The sequence below is a fragment of the Salmo salar genome, chromosome 05 (genome assembly GCF_965601325.2).
Source record: "Salmo salar chromosome 05, fSalSal1, whole genome shotgun sequence".
Lineage (NCBI taxonomy): Eukaryota > Metazoa > Chordata > Actinopteri > Salmoniformes > Salmonidae > Salmo > Salmo salar.
The window spans coordinates 35,036,568-35,054,637 of NC_138295.1; the positions used below are offsets into that span (position 1 = coordinate 35,036,568).

The 18,070-nt window shown below is 42.9% G+C and overlaps 1 protein-coding gene across 2 annotated transcripts; it reads left to right on the plus strand.

The window, feature by feature from the left end:
- The first annotated feature begins 139 nt into the window (after positions 1–139).
- Positions 140–7,040, plus strand: ubl3b (ubiquitin-like 3b). 2 transcript variants are annotated; one of them, XM_014199399.3, is made up of 6 exons: positions 140–260; positions 807–998; positions 3,979–4,087; positions 4,448–4,534; positions 4,940–5,017; positions 5,227–6,019. In XM_014199399.3, exons 2-6 carry the CDS (start codon positions 972–974, stop codon positions 5,277–5,279), a joined length of 354 nt encoding a protein of 117 aa, XP_014054874.1. In that variant the 5' UTR covers positions 140–260; positions 807–971; the 3' UTR covers positions 5,280–6,019.
- Positions 7,041–18,070: the final 11,030 nt, after the last annotated feature.

Here is an 18,070-nt window from a genome sequence, read left to right on the forward strand (position 1 = left end):
GCTTGAAACAAATGTCAAATTATTCATTTTATCTTGGTTTCCGACTTTCATCACTTGTTCAATCAAAATGGAATCTTATGGCAAGACTGCAACTCCCAGAAATACTTTCGTTTCCTATGTTGACAAACAGCTGATTTCCGGTGTCTTTAAATGTCCTGCCATTATTCTTCGACAAGCAGCAGCTAGGTTCGATGTTATTTGACGGAAAGAGACACCCAAACGTGGGATACGTTTAACCATTGGGATGCTTAAATATTTAAGTATTTGTTTTATACCGTTACAGTCTTTAGAGATGTGAGGTTTTTTTTGTAAGATTAACGGTAGTGATATCGCGGGTTGTCTTTTCTGCCGCAGTCAGATATTTTCACCTTAGTTACATTTTCGCAACGTAGCTACATACCTACATAAATTAGTTACCTTCCTTGTAAATTAACACAGTTACCTAACGTTTCTTCGGGTGTCATCTCTTTGCTAGCCAACCATGCTACTAGTTACAAGCCAGCGTTAGGATATCTTGTCAGGCAGTACGGATGATTTTGAGTTAATCTGTCGAGGTTAAAGCAACGAGTTTATAGCCATCTGTTAACTAAGTAACGTTATTAGTGTAGGCAAGCTACTGAAGCTAGCTAGCTAACTAGCTAATGTGTAGCCAAATGCTATGTAAGTAAATAGCTTCCGTCTGACAGTGTATGATTGCTAGGCAGTGGTTGACTGGATACATACGCTTGCCACCTAGCCACCATCGTTCGCCGATATCACATCAACAGGCGAATCTTGTAACCAATTTTATGTTTCACGTTGGTCAGAGCGCTTGAGTTGGTGCCAGGCTGTGGAAAGCAGAGAAAGGAGGGGGGGTGAGAGAGTAGTGAAACGCACACAGTGTTCTTTGTGCCAGGGGTTTGGCCCAGTCTCCACCAGCAAAGCGCAACACTAACTGCCCAGTCGGCTCTGTTCAGAGCAGCTTCAGAGCCATGACAACTCAAAGGGATGTCGATATTGTGAGTATTAATTGCAACCCAACACAATCAATCCTTAGTTACTGCATAAGATCCAATGCTGTGCATGTCTAATATTGACGTGGTTACAGTGCTTGTGATGTTTTCCATGTCTGAATGTATTTGGAGGCTAGTTTAGGATCAGGGATTAACTCAAACAGAATAGTTGCTGTTTCTGTAATCATCTGTCAAACTACATTTTGAGATTGCCCCACATTTTTTTTGTAGAGGTGAGCCTTAAAGGCCCAGTGCAGTCAAACGTGATTTTTTTTTTTTTTTTTTTTTTCCCCCCTGTGTTTTATAAACATTTCCACACTGAGGTTGGAATAATGCTGTGAAAATTATAATGCACTTTTAGTGTAAGAGCTGTTTTTCAGACTGCCTGGAATGTCAGCCAGTTTTGGTGGGAATTTTGGCCTTCCATGGTGACGTCACCATGTGGTAAATTGGTTAATAGACCAATTGAGTTCCAAACCTCTCTGCCTATAACGGCTCATTTAAACTTTTCCCTTCCCCACTCAAAACATTCCCAGACAGTCTTAGATACATTTTTGCTTGTGAAATTGTCCTTTGCTAAGAAGCTATTTAAAAAACTTTTTTATTTTTTTCTTTGTTTTGAATTTTTTTTTAAATACAATCTCGCTAAGCTACTTAATTGTTACCCTGAAATGATTTGTTACCCTGAAATGATTGAGATATAAACGGCTGCATTGGACCTTTAACTGATTTGTTTCCTATCCCCAAATCACAGCTCTACCCTCTTGGATATTGTTCATTTCCGAACAAACCTGTATGACCAGTGTAAAAACCATGTCCGTGGCACTTTTGTGTTAAGGCATGGATGGAGAGGAGATTGTTTATGATTTCAATTTGACTGGTTAGCCTCAGTTCTGAAAAAACGATCTAAAATCAATGCAGAAGCTTGTAGGCTACTCTGGACTGCCTGTACTATTGTACTGATGCCAACTTGTGGTGGTCTGGATTCGTCTACTTTAGCTTATTTGGTAGAATCCCTCATTGTCACATTTCTGTTCTCAATGGATGCATGTTGCAGACCTTTTCTCTTAATTCAAATCTGAGTTTTTAAAGTGCATTTTTGTTTCTCTTGATTGGATAATCTTAACAGTATATCCTTGATGGATAAAAAAAAAGGGCAGCTGGGCAGATTCTAGTTAGTTTTTTTGTTTGTTTGGTTGTGGATAAAGGGGGGTTAAAGCTTGTTAATGATGACATGGGTATGTAACCCCACACGGAGGGGTTATGCAGTTCATGGGGGGGGGGGGGGGGACTTCCTCTGCTTAGAGGGAGGGGGGGGGGGGGGGGGGTTGTAAACGGATCATTGTAGGACTGTCCTGACGTCACACTTGGTGGCAGGCTCTTTGTTCTGGCTTCCCTGATTACCAACAGAGAAAGTTTAGGATCAAATGAACCCATTGAAATATGTGGGGAAATTACCCATCTGTTAATGTAACTTTGATATTGGTCTCCAAACTATAATAGTATTGGTAGGCCTAATGGTTGGAATGTCATGATTTCCCAGGCATTTGGTGGATTCTGGTGGAATACCAATATCTACTTTGGTGAATGATTTATTTTTTAAATGTGAGGCAGTGGTTGTGTGTGTGTGTGTGTGTGTGTGTGTGCAGCGTGTTACGATCTGTCAACTGATGGAGAGATGCAGAGGAGGGCTGGAGACAGTGTGCCTTCCATCCATAATGATGCTTCAGAGCATTTTTCCCTATCAGAGGTTCTGACCTGGGGCTGCTGCCACCACAGGAGGGAAGGCTTTGAGCCTGGGTCTCCTTGGGCAGGCACTGCTGTGTATGCTTAAGGCTACTTACCCTAGCGGATGTTTTATGAGTTTAGGATTGATGAGTTGATAATAGATCCCATTTACATGGAGTGTCTGACAGGAAACCTCAGGGTTGCACTACCTCATTCTACTTCATGTGAAATTATTGTTCCCTATTGCCCAATAGGATTTCAATTTCATGACTTGTATGTACTATGATTTCTCAGAAATAATCAGTTGGTTTTATTCATCATTTGATTCATTATTCTGTAGCATTTGGGATTTGACTCAATGCACTGGACCAACTGCCTTACCTTGTTTATTTGTCCTCCTCTTTCGCCGTCTGGTTTTCAATGAGAGCGTTTATTCCCAGCAGAACTCTGCAAACAGCATGTGGATGATGTAACCGTTAAACCAAAGAACTATTTTAAATTGAAGAATACATAATTATTATTATTTTTTTAATGCCATTACCCAAGTCTCCTAAAAAGTAAACCAGGACCATCCTTTTGGACTCTGTAAATGATTAATAAATATGAAATGGTCTGTTTGTTTTTAGGAGCCTTTTTAAGGCTTTAGGGAAACATGTCATGAGGTGCTATTACGATTAGGGCAACATATCAACACACATTTTTATGTATTTTTTTTTTTTCTTCGATGCTTTCATTTAGTGGACTGGGTGGGTATGCGTAACCCTGGGGGATATCCCTTGGCAATATCAATGTAATAATGTGGCCCAGGGCTGTCTGGGACACCTGGGGTTATCACATTAGGCCGACAGCCCGGAGAGAGGAGCTGCTCCCTGCCTCAAGCCACTGAAGGGCCACTGTTCTCCCCCTCCACCCCATCACCCCCCCAGCTACACCCTTATCTATGCCCTGTCCTACTATAGGGGCTCACTACACAACAAGCTCAGTCCTCTCTGAAGGAAGCAGCCCAGTCAAAGGGGCTGAGAGCTGCACCAGAGAAATCTAATTAGACAGGAATGCCAATTTCGGTGCGGGCTTCCGAAGGTCATCTCGTGTCATTTGAGGTGAGAGAAAACGGAAGGATTCCATGTGATTAGGCGAAGCTACGTGCCTCGCATTGCTCGATGGGGTGGAAATGTGGACTTTTGTTATACTGTAATTTTGTGTGATTTCTGTGGAGCATGTGTAGGATTATTAAGAGGTTTTGTTTGGGCCATTCCAGGTGAACCTGCGTCTTATCCTGGTCAGTGGGAAGACACAAGACTTCATCTTCTCCCCCAACGACTCGGCCATGGACATCGCCAAGCACGTCTTTGATAACTGGCCCTTGGGTGAGTTTTTGCGTGTTGGGAGGTGGACCAGGAAACTACCACTTCACGGTCTTGTTTTTTTTTTATTGAGTTGTATTGCGGAATTAATCCTGTCACTTCTACTGTCTGATTTAGTGTACTGGGAATACTCCTGTTTCTTGTTGTGAAAGACCACTTTGAAGTCCTTTACTGTTGTAGGAACAGCTGTTGGACCATGCCTTGTGTCGTAACACTTTATTCCTCTTCGACAGCGCTGATGATGGTAGTAATGTTTGTGTGGGTTCAACCACTGCAGGAAGTGTCTGTCTGAGTGTTTCTTTTTTTTTCCTTTCCCCCTGAGCTTCTGTGTGTTGCTCTAATGTTGTCTCATCGCTCCATCAGGATGGGAGGAGGAGCAGGTGAGCAGCGCCAGCATCCTACGCCTCATCTTCCAGGGACGCTTCCTGCATGGCAACGTCACCCTGGGAGGTATTTAATGGACCCTCCTACACACACACACACATCCTACATGTCTGAAATTCACTAGTGAATACTGTGATTGAATGACCTGTGTCCTTTGAAATTGTTTGACCCTAGAGTCGATGGCCGCTCCCCCGCAAACATCTAATTAGCATAATAAAAACAACTGTTTGAGTAAGAGTTTTTTTTTTTTTTGCATGGGCCGTGTCTCAATCCACCGCATCCGCCAATGGCGGCCTTAGACTCTAGAGGGTTACCCGTGCTACAGTTAAGGACGTTCACTGGAATGAATGAATCTTCAAAGATTCCGAATGACCATTCTCCATATGTTTAGTAATACCATAATTAAAGAGGATTTACATATTCTGCATATTAATTGTTCATTGTGTCTTTGTCCTTTTTTTGTTTTCTAAGCTTTAAAGCTGCCCCCTGGCCGAACAACTGTCATGCATTTGGTTGCCAGAGAGACCCTGCCAGAGCCTAACTCCCATGGTGAGAACCCCTCCATCTCGTTCTGTCTCCTCATCTCAAGGAGGTCAACCCAACCCATCACATAGCTGTCAGGGACCATGTTGAGCTGTAATTGCTACAGCTTTAGGCCTTATGGTCCCTTTTTAAACCGGAAAGTCTGGTGATATTTGTTCTCTAGCTGTCGTGTTTGCAGTTGTCTCACCAAGTTTCTATCGTCCTCGTCTTTGTAGGTCAGCGTAACCGGGAGAAGACAGCGGAGAGCAACTGCTGTCTGCTCTTGTAAAGACGACAAACAACAATCCTCCCCTTAACCCTCCCCCACATTCACCCCTGCTCGGCTTCTGTCTGCCCGTCAACCATGGATTTGGAGAGATCACAGGGAGATGGGTCACAGAGCTGTCAGCGTGCTGTTTGTCACATGTTTGTGGCACTCTGGCCCAATCGGTGGCTTTGGAATTGTTTTTATTTTTTCCGTACCCATTTATTCAGATCAATTTTATTTTTTCACCCTTTTGCCAGATTCTGCCTTTTTTCTTCTGTGTTGTAAAACCATGTTAAGAATTTGTACATATAATCTCCGTGGTTACCCAGGATGAGCTAGCTGGGTGGCCATACAGGTTTTGAAGACCTCCCACAGAAACACTGTCAAACTATGACTTTGGAACTTTGACCCATACTGTGGCGTTGGTCGTTTGCATTGACTCCAAGTATCTTTCTGCTAATGAAATGGAAGTTCCCACGGCTCTTGTAGAACGGCGTTAAAACCTCTCATTGCACTTAACTGGGTTGTTTATTTGAAAGTGTTTCTTGTAGGTTTTCTTTTTGTAGTGTCTTAATCTTCCCATCTTACAGAGGAAGAGGGAATAATGTCCTACTGTTAGACAAAGTGCCATCATCCTCACCCGATGTAGACCGTGCACAGTACGGTAGTTGACTCCTGCTAGCAGGGTATGTGTAGTCTGCCATAGCACCAGTAGAGTGGTGTGTATCTCTGTGACATGGGCCACACTCGTGTTTGTTCCTGGACTTGGACCAACACAGGAAGAGTTCAAAGTTGTAAAGGGACAGCTCTGTCAACACGTGTGTGTGTGGCATTGTCACGTGTTTGATCCTCTCTGATGATGAACTGGTCTAGCTAGAAGAATCTAAACTAACTCCTATACGGTCTCACCCTGGTTGTGAAGACTTGCTTTTTTTTTTAACTAAGTGAAAAGTATTGAAGGATTGCTTCTGAGTGACCATTGTCATTCTGTATGGCTTCCACCTCTGATCAACATGACCATTTAGACTTCATCCTGTCCCGCGGGACAGCCCCCTCGCCACTCCCCGTCCGACCTGAGTGAGGAATAAGGGAATGGACACCAGGAGCCAGTCAACAGAGAGGTGTTGCTAGTTGGAGGGCTTGATGGCCAGCTACAGGACATTAGGGCTAGAGGCATGGGAGGGAGCAAGTCCTTGGAGAGGAGTTGATGATGATCATGGTATTTGACCTCCTTTTGGATGCTGTCAGTTTTTGTTTGCCTTTTTGATTGTGGAATTATTCAGTAATATGATTAATATTGGAAAATGTCCATTTTTATCTTGTATTGATATTGTTTGTCCAGTTGCTGATGTCTGACTCCTGTTAATTGAATGCTTTTTGTCCCAGGGGTTAGTGTATTCATTTTACATGACTGTTGTATGTGTGAGTGGATGGGTTGGGGAAATGACTGAGTGTATGGAGACAGTATGTGTATTTGAGTAATGGGTGTGTGTTTGTGAAAACCTAAAAGCTGTGTGTTTGTGTGTGAGCACTGGAGGTTAGTGATGCAGGTGGTGGAGTAGGAGGACAGATTGGTCTTGGGTGGCTGTGGTTTCCATGGAAACTGTGTGAATCCTTCCTTTTGAGTGTCCTTTGGTTAGTGTCCGTCAACCAATGTCACTGCTATGAAATGTAGCTCAATATGAATAAATGTTAAAAAAAAAAAGAATACTAATGAAATGTGGTTTGCTTAAAGCTTGTATTATAAATTAATAAAACATCTTTAAAGAAATGTTCTGTAAATTTTAAAGTGTGAAACACTTTGCTTGGACAATATGCATTATTCATTGTTCATTGTAGAGGTTGTGACTTGTGACATAGGGGACAGATCTATGTTCATTGTCAGTAGCAGAGCAGATGGATGGCCGCTGGGTGGCAGTGTTGTGTAGCTGCGCCATTCTTATCCTAGTACCTCGGCTATCACTGTTCAACACCTGGTTGAGTCCTGTACTTGTATTTTTTTTATTAACTAGGCAAGTCAGTTAAGAAAACCATGACGGCCTTCCCCAGTCAAACCCGGACGACGGTGGGCCAATTTTGCGCCGCCCTATGGAACTGCCAATCACGGCCGGATGTGATATAGCGTGGATTCGAACCAGGGACTGTAGTGATGCCTCTTGCAGTGACTAAGACTGCTTTGCCACTCGGGATCCCCTGTACCGATAAGAATTCCATGTGTGTGATACTCCAAGGTCAAAATGTACTATTTGATGTTGGCTGTTACATAACGTCAGCCAACCATTAGTCAGAGGAAAAGGTTATCTATTATTCAGAGGTTCTTTGCAATGAATTTAGTTTAGTAGACTAATCAATATTACTCTCCAATATCACAAATTACCTTAACAATGGATAAGAATCAGTGTAATTTTGATGGATTACCATATGTGGACTTGAATAACTAAAACATAGTAATGAGTCACTAGATTAAACAAATTTAAAAAAAAATTCTATTTTAATACATTCTGATACCAATAATTTATATAGCTTATAGCTGGAAATAAGTTTGGGCATCTTGGATTCTGTCTGAGACTTAGACCCCATATAAAATGCTATGCATGTTGTAGTGATTCAGCCTTAACAGTTGGTCGAGCTCCTTTTAGTCAATATTATTCTCTCCAAAAACCTGGTTATGACGTATAGTTGAGAGAGCTCCAGGTTTCCAGTTGACGTTGGCAATAAAAGTTAGGAAAAGTGCTGTCAAGCTCCCAGATTTATTCTAAAACCTACTGCTGTTCTTAATCTTTTAAATCAAACTACTTGTTCTTCCATGCATCTGCTCATGTCTCTCCATCTGGCAGTTTTTAGCTCTGTCTGGCAGTGGATGAAGTAACAACACAGAGAGAGAGATGGTCATAACAAAGGGGTCTCAACTGTGAGGTGATAACCAGCAACTCTGACCTGGAAGCAGCATCTGTTGAAAGCATCACTGCTCTAAACACAGATACCACTGTGTCAGGATGAATAACTTTGCGGTCTTGCATGAGTTGGCACGTGCGGTCAGTCTGTCCAGTGTGTTACGGTGGGCCCGAGTCCAGGGTTGGCGACCAAGGGAAACAGAACCACACATGGTTCAGCTGGGCCGTCTCTGGGTACAGTGTGCTATGCTGCTGTGGTGATCGGGAGGGGTGGGGTGGAGTCCGGCTGCCGTACCCAGCTTCCTCTGGCCTTGGTTGGGGACTCTCCTCTGCAGGGAAGCCGTGGTCTGGGAGAGGGGCTGCATGTGACGTGGCGGAGCGGAGGCCTGTCTTTGTAGTGATTTCTGAGGCCCTGGGAGACCCGTCACTCTTTTTCCCTCTGTTCATCTTGGGCTCTGTTTCTCACACTCCCTCCTCTTGCATCCCCCCCCTTTTTCTGAGGCCCTCTGCAGGCACTCTGGGTAATAGGTGTGTGAACATCATCAAAGTATTAGATGTCTGAGGCTCTGCACTTGCAGTGGGTTGTGACTGAGGTTGCAACGCTACCGGTAATTGACCAAAGTTACTGGAATCTTCTCTTTTAATATATAGTACTAATTGGTTATATCTGTGTCCATATTGTCCATGAGTTTCTAGTAGATAGACCACATGGTTCAAGAGAAAATGGCCTAATTAATGAAAAGGGCATTTAGTCAACAATGGCATTATTTTCAGTGGTGGAAAAAAGTACTTAATTGTCATACTTCAGTAAAAGTAAAGATACATTAATAGAAAATGACTCAAGTGAAAGTCACCCAGTCAAATACTACTTGAGTAAAAGTATTTGGTTTTAAATGTACTTAAGTATCAAAAGTAAATGGAACTGCTCCAATGTACTTAAGTATCAAAAGTAGAAGTATAAACCATCTCAAATTCCGTAAAATAAGCAAACCAGACTGCACAATTTTCTTTTCTTTTTTCTATTGACGGATAGCCAGGGGCACACTCCAACACTCAGACATAATTTATACAAACAAAGCATGTGTTTAGTGAGTCCGCCAGATCTGAGGCAGTAGGGATGACCAGGGATATTTTCTTGATAAGTGTGTGAAATGGACCATTTTCCTGTCAAAATGTAACGAGTACTTTTAGGTGCCAGGGAAAGTGTATGGAGTAAAAACTACATCATTTTCTTTAGGAATGTAGTAAAGTAAAAGTTGGAAAAAATATAAATAGAAAAGTGAAGTACAGATATCCCCAAAAATTACTTAAGTTGTACTTTAAAGTATTTTTACTTAAGTATTTTACACCACTAATTATTTTCAATGAACTCTGCAACTCTTCCTACAATTGACTTTTTCCACAACTGCCACCAGTTTGACGTCAAAACATTGACAACAAATACATATTGAACTACTAAAATAAGGGGGGGAATATATATATATATAAAGGATATTTCGTGCTGAAATCCTCATATTAAACACCAATGGTATTCACTAAGCTGATGGTTTATATTTAGGATCATGTTTTACAGGTTTGTCATTCAATAAAAAAATTGATTTAATTATTTTATATATTTTACCTGTGATAAGGCCAGATAGAGGGTCAGAGATAATTAGATGCTATCAATAATCTGAAGTACCCAAAAGGGCCACTAGATGTCTTGTGATAGATTACATAAAATCCTTGAAAGATACCAAATTTCAGTACTTTACTGGTAAATTTTGAATGTTTCCAGTAATATACCCTCCCTTTGCAAACCTAGTTGTGACTTACAGTTTTTTTTTTTTTAATTCCTCTGTTTTTTAAGCCTACCAGAATCCATTTCCCCCTTCCTGCTTCTGGCTGGTGCAGATACATCTTGCCTTGTCAGTCCCACTTATATTAAAACCAGCTGTGAGTGCACACAAGCACACACGCACACACGCACACACAGTTGAGCACATAGACTGAGGACAAGCTTCTGATACCACAGAGTCTGAGCTTGTCATTCTAAGTCAGTCAGCCTTTCTGTACAGCCCGGTTAGACAGTAGTGTGGGAGAAAGCCAGACGGGATGCGTGAGAATGTTGTTTCGGTGTGTGTCGCTGTCTGTCTGTGTGAAAGTGTGTACGTACACTTGTGCCTATTTTTTTTACAGCGTGTGCATTCCTCGGTCTGTTTTTTTTTTATGCACCAGAACCACACTCATGGTGGAGTTATAAGAGTTCAGTAGGCCAGTATGAAAACACACACACACATCCACCACACACATCCTCACATGGCTTGAACTCACACAGCTGGGTGTGAATGAGTGTTCACACACTGACTGAAGCAGTCTTTTCCTTCTCTTCACTCCCTTCTCCAGTCATCCCCTCTCCTCCTAATTGGAAAAATGACACCAGTTCATGTGACTCCATTCGTTCCACATGAAAGGACCCACACTAGACAGAAGTCAAGGACACGACGTGGACTTTGCCTTGGCATGTGGAGAGGGAGGGGGTTTCAATCAACATAGTCCTACTGTTTCTCACAGCCAAGAAGTAGCGGCACCAATGTAGAACTGTGGAGGGAGCCGCTCAGTCAACCACCGGGCATCGTTTCGCTACGTCCATTTTTTATTTGGCAGTGGATTTTACCAGATGGTCCCTTGTCCCTTCATAACATTCCACTGTAAAAGGGGGCAGGCCAGGGTGGGGGGGCTTGGCAACAATATACAGTTGAAGTCAGAAGTTTACATACACCTTTGCCAAATACATTTAAACTCAGTTTGTCACAATTCCTGACATTTAATCCTAGTAAAAATTCCCTGTCTTCGGTCAGTTAGGATCACCACTTTATTTTAAGAATGTGAAATGTCAGAATAGTAGTAGAGAGAATTATTTATTTCAGCTTTTATTTCTTTTATCACACCACTATCCCAGTGGGTCAGAAGTTTACATACACTCAATTAGTATTTGGTAGCATTGCCTTTAAATTGTTTAACTTGGGTCAAAAGTTTCAGGTAGCCTTCCACAAGCTTCCCACAATAAGTTGGGTGAATTTTGGCCCATTCCTCCCGACAGAGCTGGTGTAGCTGAGTCAGGTTTGTAGGCCTCCTTGCTCGCACACGCTTTTTCAGTTCTGCCCACAAATTTTCGATAGGATTGAGGTCAGGGCTTTGTCAATAGCTTGACTTTGTTGTCCTTAAGCCATTTTGCCACAACTCTGGAAGTATGCTTGGGGTCATTGTCCATTTGGAAGATCCATTTGCAACCAAGCTTTAACTTCCTGACTGATGTTGCTTCAATATATCCACATAATTTTCCTCACACATGATGCCATCTATTTTGTGAAGTGCACCAGTCCTTCCTGCAGCAAAGCTCCCCCACAACATGATGCTGCCACACCCATGCTTCACGGTTGGGATGGTGTTCTTCGGCTTGCAAGCCTCCCCCTTTTTCCTCCAAACATAACGATGGTCTTTATGGCCAAACAATTCTATTTTTGTTTCATCAGACCAGAGGACATTTCTCCAAAAAGTACGATCTTTGTCCCAATATGCAGTTAGTAGTCTGGCTTTTTTATGGTGGTTTTGGAGCAGTGGCTTCTTCCTTGCTGAGCGGCCTTTCAAGTTATGTCGATATAGGACTCATTTTACTGTGGATATAGATACTTTTGTACCTGTTTCCTCCAGCATCTTCACAAGGTACTTTGCTGTTGTTCTGGGATTCATTTGCACTTTTCGCACCAAAGTATGTTAATCTCTAGGAGACAGAACGTGTCTCTTTACTGAGTGGTATGACAGCTACATGGTCCCATGGTGTTTATACTTACGTACTATTGTTTGTACAGATGAACGTGATACCTTCAGGTGTTTGGAAATTGCTCCCAAGGATGAACCAGACTTGTGGAGGTCTACAATTTTTTTTCTGAGGTCTTGGCTGATTTCTTTTGATGTTCCCATGATGTCAAGCAAAGAGGCAGTGAGTTTGAAGGTATGGCCTTGAAATACATCCACAGGTACACCTCCAATTGACTCAAATGATGTCAATTAGCCTATCAGAAGCTTCCAAAGCCATGACATCATTTTCTGGAATTTTCCAAGCTGTTTAAAGGCACAGTCAACTTAGTGTATGTAAACCTCTGACCCACTGGAATGGTAATACAGTGAATTATAAGTGAAATAAACAGTTTGTAAACAATTGTTGGAAAAATTACTTGTGTCATGCACAAAGTAGATGTCCTAACCGACTTGTCAAAACTATAGTTTGTTAACAAGAAATTTGTGGAGTGGTTGAAAAAGGAGTTTTAATGACTACAACCTAAGTGTATATAATCTTCCAACTTCAACTGTAAATTCTGTACCTCACAGAGCAGGGGCGACCGGGTGGAAATGACAGAAGTGGAGAATAAAGGCGTAAGAAAGAGGGAGTAGTCAAAGGAGAACAGGACTGAGGATGGGAGCCCTGCCTGAGGCTTCCTGAGATTTAATCTGTTGTCCCACAGGTTGGTAGACCGATTTAATCAACCATAGTTATAAACTGGGTAGTTCGAGCCCTGAATGCTGATTTGCTGACAGCCGTGGTATATCAGACCGTATATGGCCAATATACCACGGCTGAGGGCTGTATCCGGGCACCCCGCATTGCGTTGTCCTTAAGAACAGCCTGTAGCCGTGATATATTGGCCATGTACCACCACCCCCCCCTCGGGTTTTATTGCTTAAATATAAACCATCATGTATAGCTGCCTCCTTGCGGTCTCTCCTGTCATAATCTCATGGTCGCTCATGCTCAGTCTATCCCCTCATTGGCCTCTTGTTTTTCTACCTCTTATTCTGTCCTGCTGCCTCAAACCCAACAACATACATTTAGATAATCTCAGATCACATCATTAGGTCCTGCTTATGTACTGCACTGGTAAACATGCTCTTAAATGAAATTCCTTTACTCTGCCTTTAGGGATTGTCTTCTTAGTCTGGTACCCCAACCAGCTTAATAAGAATAGTCTAACATCCATCCCATTGAGAATAAGCCCCCCCCCCCCCCCCCCCCCCCCCCCCCCCCACACACACACACACACACACACACACACACAAAATACACACTGCATAGGAAAGTATAAATGAAGAGAAGGAGAGGAGCCAATTCAAGCCTCTTTGGATGAGTTGATCTGCTGAGGATAATCAGTTAGCCCTGGTGTTAACTTTTAGCAGTGGTATTAGTGATCATATTAGATGGAATAGTAATCTCTGACAAGGCAGAGTCCTCTAGGGGCTGCAGATCATAATACAAATAGCTCAAAGATGATGTATGAATATAGGGCCAGTTGATGTTTTTCTACAGTAACATTTTGCCATAGATTTGTTTGGATTATTTGGCTTGGCTCTGTGTGTGCTCATTGTTAGAGCAGGGCGAGTGGTCACTTTATGGGACTGGTTTCTATCCAAACTCTTAGTGTGGCTTCCCTTGAAATAAAATGAGAAAAAAGAAGCTAGGAAGAAAAACGTATTAAAGAAATTATACAAAGAAAAGATGGGCCAAAACTTGGTAACTACATGCCCTTCAGAATGGTTCAGAATCAGCTACTTCTCAGCCATCAAACAGGTCATGTAAAGTGATTAAATGTTGTTATTTTTGTGTTTGATTACACTTTAGTCATGCACATTGAGTTATTTTGGTTTATCAAAACAGTTTATCAGTTTTAATAAACCACATATTGTAAATCTATCTGATTTGTCTGCTCTGTGCCACCAAACAGACATGATCTTTAAATATAGTGACAAGGATACAGATTCAGTATAGATATCCTGACAGCTGTTTACATAAATATTATCCTGACCGCTGTTGTCATTGGTTTACATAAATATTACCACAAAAAGAACATTGTTTACATCTGACAAATGATGAATCATATTTCTCTCAGGCTTTGATCAGATGACATGCGTTACATCTCTGGTCTGCGGTCATGACTATGTATCTTTAATGACTTCCATTTGGTTCATGTTTGCATTTTCTCATCTCTCTGTTTTACTTCCATGATGGTGATTATGATGGGGATGATGATGATGATTTATGAATGGGTGGCTCTGGTTTCTGCATCTCCTCAGTGGCTCAGAAAATCGACTCCCGAGGCACCAGAAAGATGAGTATTAGTAAGGAGTTGTTTGTTTGAAGTTTAGTGTCTGTGTCTATTTGTGTTTCGGATCACTGGACCAGAAGGGGAGGAGAGGTGACCTAATCTGGACGTGTGCCCATTCCTTTAACACAACTCGTCATCCACTGACCTTCACAGTGGTGCCGTGAGATTCAACTGGACCATATGAAACTGGAATCAAACCGCCTGGCTAAAGTGCTCTGTGACATCATTCCAACCAACTAATCCCAGTTTGCATGAGTATTTCAGACCGTTTCCAATTGAAAATGTGAGCCTGTGCTGTGTGTGTGAGAAAGTACGTAATTAAATGCTTGTCTTTATATGTTTATACGTGTTTCCACAGTATCTGCAAACATTTGTGCTGTATTTCATTGATTGCCTTTATTGGGCTTCTTGTTGCTGTATACCCACATGAAAAATACTACAGTTTACTATATAATACGAGAGTACTTACTATAGAATTCTATAGTGAAATGTAGTATACTAAACTACACACTGTTGTATCCATTGATCACGTGTAGTACTTACTATATAATGTTGTTGTATACTGTAGAATACAATAGTAAATACTACAGTAAATAGAACAGTATTCACTGTAGTGTTGCCGAATGCCGAATAAAGTCTGCAAAAACACTACAGTGAATACTACAGTAAAGACTGCAAAAACACTACAGTGAATACTATAGTATTTATACCATACTATACTATAGTATTTTTTCATGTGGGTGTGGCTCATTAAGGCATCTAGCAGCACATTGCAGTGCGTTACAGTAGGTGGTGAGAGATCATAAGAAGTTCACTGTCAGCTGGGGGTATGATCCGGAGGTCTGCCCATTGCCCAACCCTGCCATTCTACACTAAATTACTGCTCTTATCCCCACTAATGGGCTCTCTTGGTAGGATTCCCAATGGTGATGGGGATTTAAATACCTGGCCCCTCGCCCACCACAGCTCTGCATGGATACAGCTGGGCTGCATGGTCTGCTGTAGGCATTATGATACTATTGATTATGTTGTATCACCGAACTCCAAACTACGATGAGAGTACCGGTGAGCCAAACTCCACCTGTTTGTTTTATATGGGATTCCCATCCAACATACAGTGTATGGGGATCGACTTGAGTCTAGTGATGAACCCTTATGGATCCACAATGGATTGGTCTGAACCGGATCAGTCTGGTTCCATGAGACCAGCACTGCCAGCAGGTTGTGTGTGATCTGACTTTGCAGTGACTGACCGTATTGATTGCATAGGGTTAACACAGAGTGAAGACGTAGGCCAGCCTAACCTTGGCCTAGCTGAATCTGACACCTCAGCACCTCCATCAGAGGGTATCAGATGAGGGAGTGTAGGAAGCCAGAGGGTTAAAAGACAAGGTTAGACGTTACTTAAATCCACCCGCATTCACTAAAGTCCTGTGTTGCATTGTTGGATGTCCTCTGTGGTTCCCTTGTGTTACAGCCAAAGAAAAGGGGGGGAAAAACACCACTTGGAGGAAAAATAAAGAAAGTGAAAGGGTAGAGGATGGAAAGCGTCCCAAAAGAGAACAGAATGAGAAAAAGAGAGAGTTGGCGAGGTGAGGATCAGGGGAGGGAAAGTGATAGAGAGAGAACAGTGCTGAGAGCATGCTGCATCTCATTGCCGAGTAAAGGATGAAGACAGTGTACAGGATCCCTGAGGGTTTGGTCTCTATTCTTCATCTGTGTGCTATGCTGATTCCCTCTGCCTGGGTCTGGGTTGAAGAAGGATGATTCAGGGACTTGGGTTTCCATGGCTCAGCATGAGGCCCATATGTCTGTCACATGAAGTCTGGGTGACTCATGAATAGAAACAGAAACAACAAAGAATTCAGCCATCCCTCCTTCCAGCACCACAACTTGCTTGTCCCATGTACTGTTTACTCCAGAGCTATTTGATTTCCGTTTGGTGCTCTCTCTCCCCAACTAGTCTCTTTGTTTACATCCTTCTACTTTGTTTTATTTACGACATCAACAGATGGATTTGATGAAGCATTTTTGTTAGAGTACTTCGATTTGAACTATATTATATTCTGCGAAGCCGTAGCTATTCACCTCCATGTGAACTAGCAGTGAGTGTTCATGCCTCTGGTGTCTGTCAGTCTGTCTGAGGGTTCTGTCCAGCTGGGCCTCAGAGACTGGGAAGCCAGCGGTGGCAGCGGGTGCAGGGAATCAGGTGGTGCTGAGAGCAGCAACAAATAAAGGTCACGTTGACTCTATTGTTCTGCAGAGCTGTAGAGTCTATTATTTATTGTCAGCGGTTTTATATAGTGTTTTAATTTTCTTCCCAGGTCTCAGTTTATGGAGTGAGGGAGAGAGGGAGAGGAGAGAGAGAGAGAGAGAGAGAGAGAGAGAGAGAGAGAGAGAGAGGAGAGAGAGAGAGAGAGAGAGAGAGAGAGAGAGAGAGAGAGAGAGAGAGAGAGAGAGAGAGAGAGAGAGAGAGAGAGAGAGAGAGAGGAGAGAGAGAGAGAGAGAGGAGAGAGAGAGAGAGAGAGAGAGAGAGAGAGAGAGAGGAGAGAGAGAGAGAGAGAGAGAGAGAGAGAGAGAGAGAGAGAGAGAGAGAGAGAGAGAGAGGAAGGACTCGGATCCATGACCGTTTTGTGTGCTCTCCGAGTGTTTGTTGTGTATGAGAGGACATCTGTGAATCCCTGGGGAGTAAAATTCTGAGTTAAATGCTGTCTGAGACAAGGTGGAGCTGGTGAACCAACGCTCTTTAAAGCAGACAGTCACTCTACGTGCTACCAAGACTCAGGCACATACACCACATGAAAAAAGTCTATGGACACCTGCTCGTCGAACATCTCATTCCAAAATCATGGCCATTAATATGGAGTTGGTTCCCCCTGTGCTGCTTTAACAGCCTCCTCTCTTCTGGGAAGGCTTTCCACCAGATGTTGCAATATTGCTGCGGGGACTTGCTTCCATTCAGCCACAAGAGCATTAGTGAGGTCAGGCACTGATGTTGGGATTAGGCCTGGCTCGCAGTTGGCGTTCCAATTCATCCCAAAGGTGTTCGATGGGGTTAAGGTCAAGGATTTGTATAGGCCAGTCAAGTTCTTCCACACTGATCTCGACAAACCATTTTTGTATGGACCTCGCTTTGTGCATGGGGGCATTGTTGCCTTCCCCAAACTGTTGCCACAAAGTTAGAAGCACAGAATCGTCTAGAATGTCATTGTATGCTGTAGCGTTAAGATTACCCTTCACTGAAACTAAGGGACCTAGCCCTAGCTATAAAGACACTATGCATTGGGACAGGTAGTATACGCCTGGCATCCACCAAATCAAGATTAGTCTGTCGGACTGCCAGATGGTGAAGCGTGATTCATCACTCCAGAGAACGCGTTTCCACTGCTCCAGAGTCCAACGGCGGCGAGCTTTACACCACTCCAGCCGATGCTTAGCATTGCGTATGGTGATTTTAGGCTTATGTGCGGCTGCTTGGTCAATGAAACCCATTTCATGAAGCTCCTGACAAACAGTTCTTGTGCTGACGTTGATTCCAGAGGCAGTTTGGAACTTAGTAGTGAGTGTTGCAACCGAGGACTGACGTGCTATGCGCTTCAGCACTCAACGGTCCCGTTCAGTGAGCTTGTGTGGCCTACCACTTCGCGGCTGAGCCGTTGTTGCTCCTAGACGTTTTCACTTCACAATAACAGCACTTACAGCTGACCGGGGCAGCTCTAGCAGGGCAGAAATTTGACGAACTGACTTGTTGGAAAGGTGGCATCCTATAACGGTGCCA